At 38.4% G+C, this 17,855-nt stretch overlaps 1 protein-coding gene across 7 annotated transcripts in view; it reads right to left on the bottom strand.

Annotated features, from left to right (window-relative positions):
• LOC143040770 (uncharacterized) overlaps positions 1-17,855 on the bottom strand; it is a 248,847-nt gene that overhangs the window by 205,125 nt on the left and 25,867 nt on the right. The window contains exon 2 of one of the 7 annotated variants that reach the window (XM_076212192.1): positions 11,218-11,310. The exons of the other annotated variants lie outside the window; for them this stretch is intronic. Within the exon in view, the coding sequence (XP_076068307.1) occupies positions 11,218-11,247 (30 nt within the window). The 5' untranslated portion in view covers positions 11,248-11,310. The remainder of the gene's footprint in view (positions 1-11,217; positions 11,311-17,855) is intronic. 7 annotated transcript variants of the gene reach the window in all.

Genomic DNA, 17,855 nt, shown 5'->3' with positions numbered 1-17,855 from the left:
TACAACCATTCTCCATTCACCTCTGTCTTCTCTCCTCTCCCGTCCTTCCTCAACCGACATTCCCCTCTTCCCCAAAGCCCCCTTCACCCCATCCATCCATCTCATCCTAGGACGTCCCCTCATGTTCACTCCCTCCACATCTGCCTTCCATACCTCCTTTACTAGTCTTTCTTCACTCATTCTTTCCATGTGTCCAAACCATCCTAATACTCTTTCATCCACCCTATCTCCCAGCTCCGTTTCCACCCCTGTTCTCCTCCTCACTTCCTCATTTCTCACTCTATCTAGCCTAGTAACCCCCATCATACTTCTCAGACACTTCATCTCAAACACATTCAAGTTCCTTCTCTCTTCCTCTCTCATGTTCCATGTTTCTGCTCCATACAGTGCTGTTGGCACAATCACTCCTTCATACAGTCTCCTCTTAGCATCCATTCCCAGATTCCTATTCCTCATTACACTTTTTAAACCAAGGCATTTACTCGCTTCTCTCAATCTACATTCTACCTCCACCTTCACTCCACCCTTTCCTGCCACATTTGCACCCAAATATCTAAAACTATCCACTTCCTCCAGTTGCTCTCCCTTAATGCTCATTTCCAGATTACTGCCACTTTCACCCCTTGTACATCTCATCACCTTACTTTTACCCACATTTATCTTCAGCTTTCTTCTATCACACACTCTCCCAAACTCTGTCACCAGCTTCCTCAATCCCTCCTCCGATCCTGCCACAAGCACAGTGTCGTCCGCAAACAACAGCTGGCTCACCTCCCACTTTTTTCCATTTTCCTTAACCATCTCCAATCCCTGACCCACTACCCTTGCATTCACCTCTCGCACCACCCCATCCATAAAGAGATAAAGCTTGGATAAAATGGAGGAAAGACAAAGAACCTGAAAAATGAAAAATATATACTGATTACAGAAATGAATATGTGCAGAAGAAAAAACACGAAAAGGATGTCATAGAAAAATGTAAAGATCAACCAAAACTATTCTATAGATTTGTAAACAACAAACTGAAAAACAAACAGGAATTAGTGAAACTACAAGGAGGAATAGATTACAGAGGAAATAGAAATGGCAGAAATTATGAACAAGCATTTTAAATCAGTGTTTATGAGGGAGAACATACAACTGAAAGATGACAAGTGGTAGGAGAAAGTCCCCCCTATGAAAGAAATAGAAATAACAAAGAATGAAATAACGAATCACTTGAGTAATCTCAATGTCAGAAAATTGCATGGACCAGATGAAATGGCAAACTGGATTTTGAGAGAATGCAGGGAAGAACTAACAGACAAAATACATAGTCTAATAAGCAGTTCATTGAAGGAAAAGTTCCAGAAGATTAGAAAAGAGGAAATATAGTACCAATATATAAGGGGGGAACGAGGAAGACCTTACAAACTATAGACCAGTCTCCCTTACAAGTACGGTAGCTAAAATTTGTGAAAGAATGATCAAAATTTGGAAAAAAAACAATGTACTAAATCCGAGGCAGTCTGGATTTACACAAGAATGATCATTTATTTACCTAGTTCTATTATACGGGAAGGGAGCTATGCTCGTGGTGACCTGTCTTTGTATCTCTCAGCATCAAGTTTTTTCTTAAAATCTTGAATAGTGTTTGCACACACTGTTTCTTTATCTAATTTGTTCCAAGTATCTATCACTCTGTGTGGGAAGCTATTTTTTTTTCAGATCTTTTCTGTAATTATCTTTTTTCAGTTTCTTTTCGTGTCCTCTTGTTTTTCCAGTATCCCATTTTAATAAGTCATTTTTATCTAAGATTTCCATTCCTTTCATTATTCTATAGATAGTTCATAAGTCTCCTCTTTCCCTTCTTTGTTCCAGAGTTGGTAATTCTAATTTGGACAGTCTTTGCTCATATGTCATTTCGGAAAGAGTTGGTGCTAGTTTTGTTGTTGCTCTTTGTGTTCTTTCTAATTTCTTTATATTCTTTTTGGTACTGGGTGTCCATAGTGTTGCTGCGTACTCAAGTTTTGGTCTTATTAGTGTAGTTAATTTTTTTTTATCATTTCCTCATCCAAATAAGCAAATGCCACTTTTATTGACCTCAATATATTGTAGGTTTCTCTGACTATTTTATTAATATGCTCATCCGGTGTCATGTCCTTGGTATCACACCAAGATCTTTCTCCGAGTTTACTTTTTTGACCTCTTCTTCACCAATTTTGTAATCTTTCGATATTCTGTTTTTACTTTTTCCAAATTCCATTATACAGCATTTCGTGATATTGAATTTGACTTCCCACTTTTGAGTCCATTTCCAGATCTTGTCCAAGTCTTGTTGTAATGAGTTGCAGTCTTCCTCCGTTTTTACTTTCTTTAGTATTTTTGCATCATCTGCAAACAAATTCATATAACACTCTAATCCTTCATCCATGTCATTTATGTATATGGCAAACATGATTGGGGCCAGTACTGATCCCTGCGGGACACCACTTATCACTTCTTCCCAGTTTGAGAATTTGTCTCTAATTACTACTCTCATTTTCCTCCCAGTCAGGAAGTCTTTCATCCATTCCAATAATTTTCCTCTGATGCCACCTATTGACTCTATCTTCCTTATTAGTTTTTTGTGTGGTACATACATATACGAAGGCTTCTTCCCCCTTACAAGGGGGGTAGCCAAAAAGAAAAAGGCATAAAATCATTCCCACCCATTCCATCCCTGAATACACTCCACAACCCTCCACCCTCCCTCTTATCTTAGCACCTCCTGAATGACGGGTCATCCCTGCATCTTGTCCACTGCCCTGGGTCAGAAGCAGTGTCACAAGACACAGCACATTTTTGTGTGGTACCTTATCAAATGCCTTTTGTAGGTCCAGAAAGGCAGTCTGCCCACCCATCTCTCTCTTGTATTATGTCTATTAATCTTGAGTAGAAGCAGATCAAGTTTGTTGTACAATATCTTCCTTGTCTGAATCGAAATTGATTTGGATTCAGTATAGTTTTTTCTTCCAAATGCTTAACCCATCTATTTTTGATTACTTTTTCACAAATTTTTGCTAGTGTGCAAACCTGATATGTCTCTATTCAAGACTAATAATACAGGAAAGAGATGGATGGGCTGATTATGCATTTCTATACCTGAAAAAAGCTTTTGATAAGGTCCCACATAAGAAATTGCTAAAGAAATTAGAAACTGTAGGAGGAATACAGAGCAAACTACTTAAGTGGATGGAAGACTTCTTGCATGAAAGAAAAATGAGTGGTGATAAGAGACAAACATTCCAACTGGGATGAGGTGATCAGTGGAGTTCCACAAGGAACAGTACTGGCCCCAATAGTGTTTGCTATATATATTAATAATATGGATGACGGAATTGAAAGTTATATGAGCTTCTTCACAGACAATGCAAAAATGTTGAAAGAGGTGAACACTGTAGAAGATTGTGAATCACTGCAAAGTGATCTCAATAAAGTATGGGAATGGAGTAGGAAGTGGGAGATGGAATTATGGATATACAGGATAGGAGGAAAGCTTCTAGGAGCTGTCAAGAGTTTTTACGAGAGTAGTAGAGCATGTGTCAGGATTAGAAATGGAGAGAGTGAGTGGTTCAAGGTAAAGGTGGGACTTCATCAGGGATGCGTTATATCACCCTGCGTGTTGAACTTATACATGGATGGGGTGGTCCAAGAGGTAATGCAAGGGTGGTGGGTCAGGGATTGGAGATGGTTAAAGAAAATGGAGAAAAGTGGGAGGTGAGCCAGCTGTTGTTTGTGGACGACACTGCGCTTGTGGCAGGATCGGAGGAGGGATTGATGAAGTTGGTGACAGAGTTTGGGAGTGTGTGTGAAAGAAGAAAGCTGAAGATAAATGTGGGTAAAAGTAAGGTGATGAGATGTACAAGGGGTGAAAGTGGCAGCAGACTAATATACAAAATTGTTGGAGAAACCTACAACTTGCTAAGATCAATAAAGGTGGGTTTTACTTATTTGGATGAAGAAATGGTAAAGAAAATACTAGTCACACTATTAAGGCCAAAATTGGAGTATACAGCGACACTATGGTCACCCAGTACCAAAAAGAACATAAAGAAAATTGAGGGAATCCAGAGAGCAACTACGAAGATGGCCCCAACACTTTCAAAACTGTCATATGAAGAGAGATTTTCAAAACTAGAATTACTGACTCTGGAACAAAGAAGAGAAAGAGGTGACTTGTTGACTATCTACAGAATCATGAGAAGTATGGAAGTCCTTGATAGAGAAGACTTACTAAATTGGGATAAGAGAAATACAAGGGGACATGGAAGGAAGCTCAAAAAGGACAGTTATAGAAGAGACCTGAAAAAGAACAGCTTTCCCCACAGGGTGGTGGATGTATGGAACAAGCTAGACAAAACAATGGTGTGGTCAAAAACCAAACAAAACTTTAAGACCAATTTAGACACTGCGATATACAAAGATGGGTCACCACAAGCGTAGCTCCACTTCCCATTAGATACAACTAGGTAAACAACTTGGACTCTGAAATTGAAAATTATGAACCAAAGTTGAAAGAAAAAGGATTTCAAATAAAATACTGATTTAACTAGGAATTTCTGCAAAAAGTGGAGAGAAATAAACCATGGAAAAGATGGACAAAGACAGGAAGGATTAGACTGGAGGAAGAGTGATATCCACAAATGAGCACATTAAAATAAAAAGAGGAAAAAATATTTGAGAAATGTGAAATTGAAAAGTATGAATAGTTATGGTAGATAAACAATTATAAACAATTTTTTTGACAAAGTTCCAAGACACATACTATCCAAAAAATTCACTGGAACAGATATTAATCACACTGACAAGTGGGTAACCAGCATCATTATCCCATCCAATCTGACAGGCCTTAAACAGGACCGTGTCGCAAACATCCGACAGTCCTTAAATGGGACAGCTACTTTGAGCGCTAATAAAAACTGCGCCAGCATTGGTAGCACTGCCATATTTGGTCGTGAGGTAAGGCCTATGGTAGTACTGTGAGCATGAACACAAGAAAACTGCAAACATAAATATAAGTGTTATGTAAGTGTAATATAAATGTAATATAAGTGTAAAATAAGTATGATATTAGTAAATGATATAAGTGTAAGATGAGAATGTTCATGGCTGTATAAATACTGACATGTGGGTGCATATTGAATAATGAATAATAAAACATACGTAACTATAATCAGCCAATATGAGTGAAAACACGTAAAACATGTGAAAACACTTAAAACATAAATATAAGTGTTATGTAAGTGTAATATAAGTATGATATTAGTAAATAATATAAGTGTAAGATAAGAATGTTCATGGCTGTATAAATACTCACATGAGGGTGCGTATTGAATAATGAATGATAAAACATACGTAACTATAATCAGCCAATATGAGTGAAAACATAAAAACATAAATGTAAGTGTTATGTAAGTGTAATATAAGTGTAAAATAAATATGATATTAGTAAATAATATAAGTGTAAGATAAGAATGTTCATAGCTGTATACTCACATGTGGGTGCGTACTGAATAATGAGTTATCACTCATAATTCAATACGTAACTATAATCAGCCAATGAGTGAAAACATGTAAAACATGTGAAAAAACGTAAAAACATAAATATAAGTGTTATGTAAGTGTAATATACCGTATTTTCCGGCGTATAGTGTGCGACTTTTTTCCGTTGGAAGGGCCTAAACATGGGGGGGTGCGTTATCCGGTGGTGCGCATTATCTACGGCCTACGATAAAAATTCTGCGGCTGTGTGTGTAATTTTTTTCACAACGTGACAATGTTGGCCGTCACAAAGTCGGGACAGCACACTTCTCTGTGACGTTCTGTGAGAACAAGAAGAACAGCCATGGTGATATGAAAGAATATGCCAGCATGGGCCATATAAATATTTGGTATAGGTAGGTATCTATCGAATCTTATTTTTTATGTTTAAATAGGCCTAAACACCATGAAACATGATCAATATTCATGATATTTGCCCATGTTCACAGCATCCTAGTTTGAATTTTCATGTTGGCTTTGTTGCTTCACTTTAGGTATACAGGTAGTCGTCGATTTACGACCTATGCGACTTACGACTGATCGACTTTACGACCACGAGATGGTGCAATAATATCTAACATTTAATAGAGTAATAGAATTGCAATGTTATGCCTGGCAGTGCAGTACATTACTCCGCACGCTGCGAGACGCGAGTACGATAGTTTTCGCAGGCTGCCAGCAGCGTCAGCATCCCAGCCAGCTAAATATTCTTTCATTTTGTTTGTTTGAAGTAAAATGTTTCCTAATTTTGCATTGCATTTTGTATTTTTGTGTTTTGCAATTAATAAAATATAACAAACTTTTTATGCCTAGGCTAGTTTGTTGTCGATAACAATATGTTCGGTACAGTACTTAAACGAAAAGAATGTGTTTTGTTGAAATAAAAAAAATCCTAATTTTGCCTTACATTTTGTATTTTCATGTTTTGCAATTAATAAAATGTAACAGTATTTTTTATGCCTAGTCTGTTGTCGATGACAAAATGTTCGGCACAGCATTTTGTATTTTTGTTTTGCGATTAATAAAATGTAACAGTAAACTTTGTTTATACCTAGTCTGTTGTCGATAACAATATTTTCGGTACAGTACGTAAACGAAAAGAATGTGTTTCAAAATTTTTTTTTTCCTAATTTTGCTTTACAATGATTTTAATGTAACCAACAAAAAAGGATTTGTAGGTCAAAGATGACAGAACTTTATTCAGTATGCGTAGGCCTAGACTACGTATCCTAACGAAAATGATAAAAAGTTAATGAATATTAAACAACGTAGCTCAAAGATAATAAGATTTTATTCAGTATGCATACATTTCCTAAAGAAAGTCTGATGGTAAAATAATACAAAGGTTAACAAATACAGTATTAAATATCATAGGTCAAAGATGATAGGATTTTATTCAATATTAGGCCTAGGCTACGTTTCCCAAAGAAAATCAGATGAAATTATAAAAAGGTTAAAAATACTATACAACATAGTTCAAAGATGCTAAGATTATTTCAGTATGCTAAATATACAATATATATATATATATATATATATATATATATATTATATAAAGGGTAATATATACTGTATATATATATATAGACCGACTTGCGTCCAGATCAAGTTACGACCTGTCCGTCGGAACCGAACTCGGTCGTAAGTCGACGACTACCTGTAGTACAAATTCCGTTGCGGCCGTTCATAAACTCGTGTCAAACACCTGACTACAACACCCTCTTTCGGGAGTTATATTAACTAAACGTCACCTCGATGAGAGACTGTCCTATTTCACCACTGTCATTGCAGGTTCAAAGCTAAAACGAAACAGTCTGTAGTTTGTTTCAGTATTAAATAAAAAATGGTAAAGACGAATTATTTCCTTAAGATATAAAATGAAAATTTTCTGTAAAAATCCCGAAATTTTTCTGTATACAGTAAAAGCCCTGGTATCCGGCCTTCTTGTATCCGGCACTTTAAATAGCCGGCATATTTTTCACGAAAATCGAAAAATTGTGATAAAGATAGACGTATTCAAAAAAAAAAAAAAAAAAAAAAAAAAAATCCCGCGTGTGTTTAAAATCCCTGCGCGTGGTTGTAGTTGCTCTCGCCGCCACCAGGGTTTCTCAGTGGTGCTTTCACTTAAGCAGAAGGAGGTGGATATATGTAGAAGATTGAAGGCGAAAATAGAAAAATGAAAAAACGAAAATACTTCTAGAGGACAGCAAATTTATTCTCCTACTCGACAACAGTAAAGCTGAGGAACTGAGCAATGGAAACATTTCTATTGTGTATTTACCGCCGAACGTAACAAGTGTGATCCAGCCCACGGATCAAGGAGTGATTCAAAACTTTAAAAAGAATTATCGGAAAAGTTCTATGCGCAAACTAGTTTATTTTGAGGGCGGTAGCATTTCCGAATTCCAACGTAGGCTTAATGTTAAAGATGCTATTTTTATGGAATCGCTAGCTTGGGAGGATGAAAAACAACAAACTCTAATGCGATGTTAGAGAAAATCATATTCGCAAATAATGTTTGAAGATCAGGAAGGAAATAAGAAATTTGAGGGTTTTCCATCGGCAAGAAAGAATCGGTGGTGAAAGAATTGAAAGATGGGTTGTCGCGCTAAACTTTGCATTAGTGACGAAGCGATACAAGTTTGTGTAGATATGGACAGTGACCGAGCAGCAACATTCTCACTTAGTGATGATGAAATTTTACAATCACTTCCCGATGAACACGCGAAAACGACAGAGGCAGATAGTGAAGAAGACGACCCTGAGATGAAAGTGTCGTGGAAGGATGCAGCAAAGGGTCTAGCAGTGTTTGTGAAATTTGCAGAACAGTGCACAAACAAAGAGGAAAAAATTCTAAGCAGAGACATATATTTTATGAAAGTTGGTACAAAATTTAGTGAAAGAAAACTCGAGTGTAGAGGTGAATGCACCCTCTCAGCCACCAACACTGAACGCGGCCATTCACAACTCCGTCGTAAAATTATCAGATGATGAATTAGATAACTGGTAATGCTGTGATGATTATAACTGATGTATATTGATTGGATTTACTCTATACTGATAGAATTTACAATATATAGATATGTGGATGTGTTTATTATTAAATTTTACAATCACTTCCCGATGAACACGCGAAAACGACAGAGGCAGATAGTGAAGAAGACGACCCTGAGATGAAAGTGTCGTGGAAGGATGCAGCAAAGGGTCTAGCAGTGTTTGTGAAATTTGCAGAACAGTGCACAAACAAAGAGGAAAAAATTCTAAGCAGAGACATATATTTTATGAAAGTTGGTACAAAATTTAGTGAAAGAAAACTCGAGTGTAGAGGTGAATGCACCCTCTCAGCCACCAACACTGAACGCGGCCATTCACAACTCCGTCGTAAAATTATCAGATGATGAATTAGATAACTGGTAATGCTGTGATGATTATAACTGATGTATATTGATTGGATTTACTCTATACTGATAGAATTTACAATATATAGATATGTGGATGTGTTTATTATTAAAGCGAATTAATATCTATTAATAAGTAAAAGAACAATGTAAATAAATGTATTTTTTTTTAATATCCCTTCCCGTATCCGGCATTTTCTTGTATCCGGTACGTCTTCGGCCCCATTGGTGCCGGATACAAGGGCTTTGACTGTATTTTACTTTCAATAAACTTTTTTTAGATCATATTTCCTACAAACTATTTAAGCTACAAAGTAATAAGGGACCAATGCACAACATGAGTCATATACCGGTACATGTAGTTCCGTCTTTTTCTTAGTTGTGTCCTGATTGATGCCTAAACTGACACTTAATTTAGTGACAAATCAACAGATTTCCCAGCGGTGGCTCTAGCCAATGAAAAATACTTCTCCATGTAACCTCGTTCACATGATACTAAGTAATTAATTGCCGTTATTTCATTGGTTTATTTTTACTAACATTAATTATCGTAGTCTATGCAAATATTTGGGTGAACTGGTACCAACATCATGAACGTTGGCCGTTTTAGCTCACCCGGAATATGCTAGATCAGGGCCGAGATTGACAGTTCTATTGCCAATCTAGCCTACACTACACCCTCTTGCGAGAGTTTGTTAACTAAATGTCACTTCAGTAAAGACACTTATGAACCGAAACATAGTTTGTTGCTGCATGGCGATAAAAACTTGTACACGGTGATAAAAACTTGTAAGATGAATTATTCCCTCAGGATAGTAAATTCATTTTTTTTTTTTTAAATCCAAAATTTTTCATGTACATTTTGTATTCAATAAACTTTTCATGGCTCAAATTTCCCACAAAACAATGGACCAACGCAAGCAGGAGTCGCATACATGCAGTTCACGAGCTTTAGCCAACAATGACTTTTCCTGGCATGCGCGTTATACGCCGGTGCGCGCTATCTGTGTACTGAGATAACATAGTGCATGGGTGCGCATTATAACCCGATGCGCATTTTAAGCCGGAAAATACGGTAAGTGTAAAATAAGTATGATACTAGTAAATAATATAAGTATAAGATAAAACACCACGCTGCATCCGTGCCAGAGAGGCAGAGAGTTGCCGCTACCACAATCTTCTCCAACTATCGGTTATTATTCTGAGACAACCATGGTGAGTAGAGCAATAAAAACTTGTAGGATGATGCATTGTCATGCCTACTAACAGTAGAATTTTTTCCAGAGTAATTTGTAAGAGTTGATTTTTTTATGATAAATGCAGTCCTTGGGGGTTGCGAATTTTGAGGCCATTGGCCCAGGCAGGTTAAGGAAGACAATGCAGAAACCTAAAACAACCACATTTCAAGAACAAAAAGGCTATACAATGGAATCCCTCAGGGTGAAGTACTTTACCTTTACCGATATGAGTGATAACCGAATTCCAAAACCAGAATTAAAAACCGAAGTTCTCTCATATGCAGATGCAGGGCTGGATTTACATGTGGGGCCCCAGGCCCTGACAGTATGCAGGGCCCTGTCAGGTCACTTCCCATTAGCATTTATTAAATTTCTCATATACTAATAATCATGTTTACACAAACTCACCAATTACTCAGTCATTAGATGTAGTAATAGAGGAAAATCAGGAAACCATGAATGCATGTAATAATACAGGTCCTTTATCAAAGAGAAGTTATTTACTCAAAGTACTACATTACAGTGTGAAAGAGCAGCACTGAGAAAATTAACAAAAAACTAATTGTGTTATTATTTATATCCTCAACTTTGAGCAAATTCTAAACTAAGTTAAATTGACTGCAACAGACACTTAACACTCAAAAGCTTAGTTTCCTCCTGGTTTTGATTCTTGCAGTCTTCAATCACTTCATTAATACAAAAAACTTCTGAGTAGTTTGTGTTCAGCACTCAAAAGGGCCAGAGAAGCCGAACAACTTTGTCCCATCGTACTGCTATTACCATATTTTACGGCTTGCAAGACGCTGCATCTTGGAAGATGCACCCTAATATTTGGAAGAAATTTCTATGAAAAAAAAAGTCACTCTCATGCAAGAACACATTCACCATATACCCAACCACTGAACACAAAAACATAAGAGGCAAGGAGTCTGCAAGACACTATTGTCTCAGCACTCATTACAAATTTGCTGGAGCACTCACCACAAATTTACAACTATGTAAATAAAAATAAAAATTACCCTGCCGTTCCATGTTGAATATAGAGCCATCTGATGTCATGAGCTCTGCATGGTTTGGTTCAAAGTTTACACATACACCTTTTCTTGTGGCAGCTGGAACAGAGAATATATCAAACTTGTATGATGGGATATATAAAGCATCTTTCATAATCATTTCTTTTGGCTTCCCAGTAATATCATTGAGTACTACACTGGCATCACCTTTGCCTAACAGTCCCAATTTGCTTGCTACCATCTGCTAGTTGCATCACTTGCTTGTCTGGTTCAAAGTTTTTGTTGAACCTAATAAACCTAGATTTATCAGTTATAATGTGCACTGATGCACCACTGTCTGCTAGCAATGTGCTGGTACCTGCCTTAGTTCTAGTTGATTGAGTGCTGGTCTGGAATACGAAGCTGTGAGTGCCGTCTCCTCCAGTTGCTCCATCTCCCTCACCGCTCACTGTATGTGCTGTGGTTGCATTCTTCTTTCTGCACTGGTGTGTGTTCTGGGTATTAGATCTGCACAGACTGCACCACTTGCTAGGTTTCTTCTGGTCACCACTTGTTCGCCTGAGACATTGATAGGCCTTGTGGCCTGGCCTGCCACACTCAAAGCATTTTATCATATACCTGCCTCTGTCACTGTTTGCATTCATCACATTCTTTTCTTCGCGTGAGCTTTTCAACTTTACCTGATTCTTCATAGCTCATGAGTGCCTTCTTGAACTCTTGAAAAGTCATTGGTTTTTCTCATTGCTCCACCACCGTGTTGAGTGTGTCATATGCTGTAGGGAGTCCACTGAGCACCATAGCAATAAGCATGCTCTCACTTATATCTTCTCCTGCTTTCTTCAGTGCTGCTACTGCTCCCTCTGCTCGTATAATATAATCTATCAACTCCTCATCACCAGCTAATCTGGGTGTCGTCAACTTCTTGTACAGAGAAATCACCCTTGGTTTACTTGCACCCAGATAATAATTTCTTAAAATATCTAACACTTCCTTGCCTTTGTCAGCTGCATCTAGAAGAATAAGGGCTATACTTCTATCATCCAGCAGTTGAATCAGCTCGGCATATACTTCCTTATTCTCATCTGCACTCGGTGATGTCTTCGTCAAGACCCCGTCCAGTTTCTTGGTAGTCAGGTAACCTTGAAATTTTGCTTCCCACACCTCGTATTTATCCCCATCTCCGTCAAACACTAGCCTGTGCCTGGGCCCATAACCTGTTACGGCTAAAGTCATCCTGATGGGTTAATACAGGCTTTAATAAAGGTGGTGATGAACACAACCGGCTGCTGGATGATGTTTTTATTTTCTCCCTCAGAATGAACAGTGCCACACACGGCATTTTTGGGTATTAACAAAAAAAAACTGAAGTCTATGATGTGTACAGTTATACATCTAAAATGTATATAATATTTTCTGCAATATAATAACAAAAATTATAAATTCTATAAACAAAATAAGAATACACTTCTTTTATAACTGAACACGGATATAAGTGATGAAAGTTTGTCATCCTCAACAGGTGTTGCCTTACAATACAACATTCGTCTTGGAAGATGCACTAGTATTTTTCAGGGTATTTTTAAGGAAAAAAGTGCGTCTTGTAAGCCGTAAAATACAGTAATTAACACTCACATAAAATATACATACATACATACATACAGTACCCGCGAAAAGTTTGGGCGCAAAATTATAGGCGCCCCAACTTTCCCCTAAACTCAAAACATGCGAAAAATACAACTTTCCACCCAAACTTTTCGCTATTTTTCAATGCTAGCGTTTGTACCCGTATTTAGCCGAGACAATACACACTATTTGGCAACTCTGTTTAGGCGCACTCGATGTCACATGGAGTCAGTTTCTAAACATCTCTCACGGAGAGTAGTCTTTTTTTTGCGGTGGTCTCTGTATTTGTGCCTTGATTATCTCCGTAATGGGAAGTGGTAAAGAGCTGGAAAGAGACACAGTTGTTACAATCATAACCCTCTATAAGGAGGGTTATAAGTGTAAAGATATTGCTACTCGTGTGGGAATTGGAGTGCGTCAAGTGCAAAAGTGGACCAAGAAATTTCAAGACGAAGGAAGTGACATCATTCGTACTCCAAAGCATCGCACTGGTCGGCCAAGGAAGATATCAAATCGTACTTCTACGGTTCTAACTGCCTCCTAATAACCGTAGGAGGCAGTTAGAACCGTAGAAGTACGATTTGATATCTTCCTTGGCCGACCAGAGCGATGCTTTGGAGTACGAATGTCACTTCCTTCGTCTCGAAATTTCTTGGTCCACTTTTGCACTTGACGCACTCCAATTCCCACACGAGTAGCAATATCTTTACACTTATAACCCTCCTTATAGAGGGTTATGATTGTAACAACTGTGCCTCTTTCCAGCTCTTTACCACTTCCCATTACGGAGATATCAAGGCACAAATACAGAGACCACCGCAAAAAAAAGACTACTCTCCGTGAGAGATGTTTAGAAACTGACTCTATGTGACATCGAGTGCGCCTAAACAGAGTTGCCAAATAGTGTGTATTGTCTCGGCTAAATACGGGTACAAACGCTAGCATTGAAAAATAGCGAAAAGTTTGGGTGGAAAGTTGTATTTTTCGCATGTTTTGTGTTTAGGGGAAAGTTGGGGCGCCTATAATTTTGCGCCCAAACTTTTCGCGGCCACTGTATACCAAGGCTTTTTCCCCATTACAAGGGAGGTAGCCAAAAAGGATCTAAGCAACCCCTACCTGTCCTAAATCCACACTGTTCCTCACCAATTACTCCCTCTGTTCCTCTCCTAATCCTCTCAATCAGGACCCTCCCATAAGCCTTCCCAACTATACTTTACAAGCTAATCCCTCTGAAACTACTAAACTCACACTTGCCCCCTTTTCCCTTGTAAAGTGGAACTATACAGGCACTCCTCCAGTCCTCTGGCACTCTATCCTCTCTTAAACAAACAATAAATAACCTCACCAACCAGAAACCATCACTGTACCTCCTTTTTTCAGACATTCTGAATGACACCTATTCAGACCAGGTGCCTTACTCTCATCTTAACCACTTCAGTACGGGACTTAAATCTCGCGGGCAGCAGCTAATGCCAGCCGTACGACGTGTTGTAATAATACTCGCATCATAAAATATAGTCACCGCTTATATTGATCGTTCTCTCTTTCACCCGCAAATTTTGAAAACCACAGAGAATTGGATTCAGGGCACATTTGGAAGAATGTAAAAACACAGGGGCGACTACAATAAATATAATCAAGACGCCGATATGGCAGCGTTGCGAATCCACTTGCTCCTCATGACACCTACGTAGGCGGCACCGTATGGAAGGGGTTAACAACTATCATTCCTCATTTCTCCTCCATTTTTCTCACTCATCACAATCATTTTCTTAGTGCTTCCCACTGCAACTACCTTTCCCTCCCTATCCTCCTTCAAATTTAGCAGCTCCCTAAAATACTCTGCCCATCTTCCTCTTACTGCCTTCTTTTCCATTATCACTTCTCCATCTGCATTTTTCACCTCTTCTCTACTTGATTTGCCTCCTTTTCCTCTTTTAATGTCTTTCCAAATCATCTTTTTATTACTTTCAAAATTTTCTGTCATACTCTTACCCCATTTCACATCTGCTCTCTTCTTTGCCTCCTTTACCTTATGCTTTACTTCTCTTTTCTTTGTACCTCTCATATGATTCCTTCATCCTATTATGTAACCAATCTGTGAAAGCTTGCTTCTTCTCTTCTACATCATTCTTTGCTTCCTCATCCCACCACTCACTACCCTTCCTTCTATTTCCTCCCATCCTCCTTGTTCCACACACAATCTTTGCACACCTTATAACTCCTTCCTTGAACCATCCCCACTCCTCTACTCCTAGTTCTACTCTATTCTTCACTCCCTCCCACTACTCTCTCAGCTTCTTGTACTCCTTCTCCTTTTCTTTCTCATTTAACCCATTAAACTCCGATGACAATATTCTTGTCATTTGGTCAAATAAAACAAAAAATCATAAAACACCAAAATGTTTGATCAAACACCAGAAAAGTATGTCGTCAGTCCTCGCTTCGCTCGCGAGCGAAGCGAGGACTGACGTCATACTTTTCTGGTGTTTGATCAAACATTTTGGTGTTTTATGATTTTTTGTTTTATTTGACCAAATGACAAGACATCTTGTCATCGGAGTTTAATGGGTTAAGCTGTTCACTCTAAGCAGCCCCCTACCTTTTGTCCTTTTCCTCTTTCTCCATCTATTCTCCACTCTCAACTTACCTTCTACCAGAAAATGATCCAATATCCCCCACTCTCTCTTATTTACCACTACATAGTCCATTAATGCTCTATCTACCACCCTTCTATCCACCACCCTCTCCCATGTGTACTTATGCTTGACTTTCTTCATAAACACTGTATTTGCTATCATCAACTCTCTAGACACATCTCCACCATTAACTCTCCACCACAATTCTTTCCTGGAACTCCACACTTCCCAACCACTCCATCTATTGATTCATTTCCTACCCTAGAATTAAGGTCTCCCAATATTACTACATTAACATTTCTCCCTAATCCCTCTATGCACTCATTTAAATCTATCCAAAAAGCCTCCCTTTCTTCTACACTCTTCTCACTGCCAGGCCCATATGCACTTACAAAAACCCACATCTCCTTTCCCAGTTTCACCTTCATCCACATTAACCTTGAAAAAACCTCCTTCCACTATACATTTACCTATCTCTTCACTTACTAGTATAGCCACCCCTTCTCTCCCTTGTCCTCTCTTCACTCCTGAGAACCTCCCAACTACACTCCCAAACTCAGACTCACCCCTCCCTCTCAACTTATTTCCACTCAAAGCCAACATATCCATCTTTCTTCTCACAAACATACTACCTATCTCTTCCCTTTTACTCTCATCTGTACCACATCCACACACATTAAAAGACCCAAATCTTAGGGTACTGGTTGGAAAACTCCTAGACCCTCTTATGCCTTTAGTTTTTTAGGAATGTCCCCTGTGGAGTTACAGGGAGAAAGATGCCTAGTCCTAATCCCCATCCCATTTTAGTCGCCTTTTACAATTCAAGTGGGAAGACTTGGTGGCAGTATTCTTTCCCCTCACCACAGGGGGAAGAGTGATCACATATTAACCACTTCCATATGGTGACGCCTACGTAGGCGGCATGAGGAGCAAGTGGGTACTCAATGATGCCGACGTCGGCATCTTGATTATATTTATTGTAGTCGTACCTATGTAACCTCCATTCTCTCTAAACTGGCTTCATCATATTTTCTATGGTTATCAAAATACATGGGTGAAAGAGAACAAACGATTGAGCACTGACTTTATTTTTTATAATGCGATTATTATGACGCAACATTGCACGTCGGGCAACTAATGCTGCCAGACGTGCGATGTGCCACGGAGTGAAGAGGTTAATAGAATTTGAACTGAAGGAGGAATCATAGAGAGAATTAAGAAATACAGAAAAGGAAGGCTGATGTACAACAAAATGGACGGACATGAAAAGAAACTCAAAAAGGATAATTATAGAAGAGAGCTGAAAAATAATAGCTTCCCACACAGAGTGGTGGATACCTGGAATAAATTAGATAAGGAAACAGTGTGTGCAAATACTATTCAAGATTTTAAGAAAAAAAATTATGCTGAAAGATGCAAAACATAGCTCCCTTCCCATATAATGCAACTAGGTAAATACAAAGCTGAAAGAAAATGGAACAATATATGATGTTAAAGTGTAAACAGAAATATTGAGGAGTAACTTTCAGTCTGTGTCTACCAAGGAGAGCTACTTGAAGAAGATTAGAGAATTTCTAAAAGCAAAAGGTTGTATGATAAAGTACAGATACAAAATTAGACTCAGAGAATGTTGGGAACAAATATGGATTAAGACACAAATTTGTGTGTTTACTATATGGAAGCCCCACAGCCCCACAATTAGCTGGTAACAGTCCTTAGAACCTCCTAAAGACCTCTCTAGGAAGAAACTGTGGATGGTGTTGTACTGGTGTGGGACTGTTTCTATGTCACTGGTTGAAAGTGATCAAGGAAAGGGAACAGTTGCAAATTGTCAGCTGTCCATGGGTGAATAACTGCAAGAAATACAGCTGAAGTTACTAGAGAGATATCTTGATCCTAGTCTGTAGACAAGGTGTCAGCCCTTCAAGGGTTGACAGGTTTTGGAATTGGGCAGCTTTGCTGTCTATTTTGCTAGACCACCACACACAAGTACCCATCACTGGTCATATGTGTTCACTAAGAAGGAAATTGCCAAGTAATTGGAAATTTGCTATGTATCAATTTATAAAGGTGGTGAGATAGAGGTTCCTCGGAGTTATAGACCCTCTTTGACCAGTGTTGTAGATAAAATGTGTAAAACAATTGTGAAAGACTATGCTTTATGGGGAGGATTTTGGTTCTTACATGCAACTGTTCTTTTTGGGTGGTTTTGCTGTATTCTGTTATTATTCTCAATATTTTATTTTGTATAGTTTATAAGGTGTCTATGTTTTCTAACTTGGGAGCAATGATGTGGAACTATATTCAAATGTAGTTCTCAAGAAATGTTTGTAGACTGTGATTAGAGTTTCCTTCTCCTGACCAAAGCCTATGTTTGTGACT

The sequence above is a fragment of the Oratosquilla oratoria genome, chromosome 29 (assembly GCF_046742065.1).
Source record: "Oratosquilla oratoria isolate Oo_2021 chromosome 29, ASM4674206v1, whole genome shotgun sequence".
Lineage (NCBI taxonomy): Eukaryota > Metazoa > Arthropoda > Malacostraca > Stomatopoda > Squillidae > Oratosquilla > Oratosquilla oratoria.
Note: the sequence above shows the minus strand (reverse complement) of the source record. Positions and strands in the feature narration are given on the sequence as shown.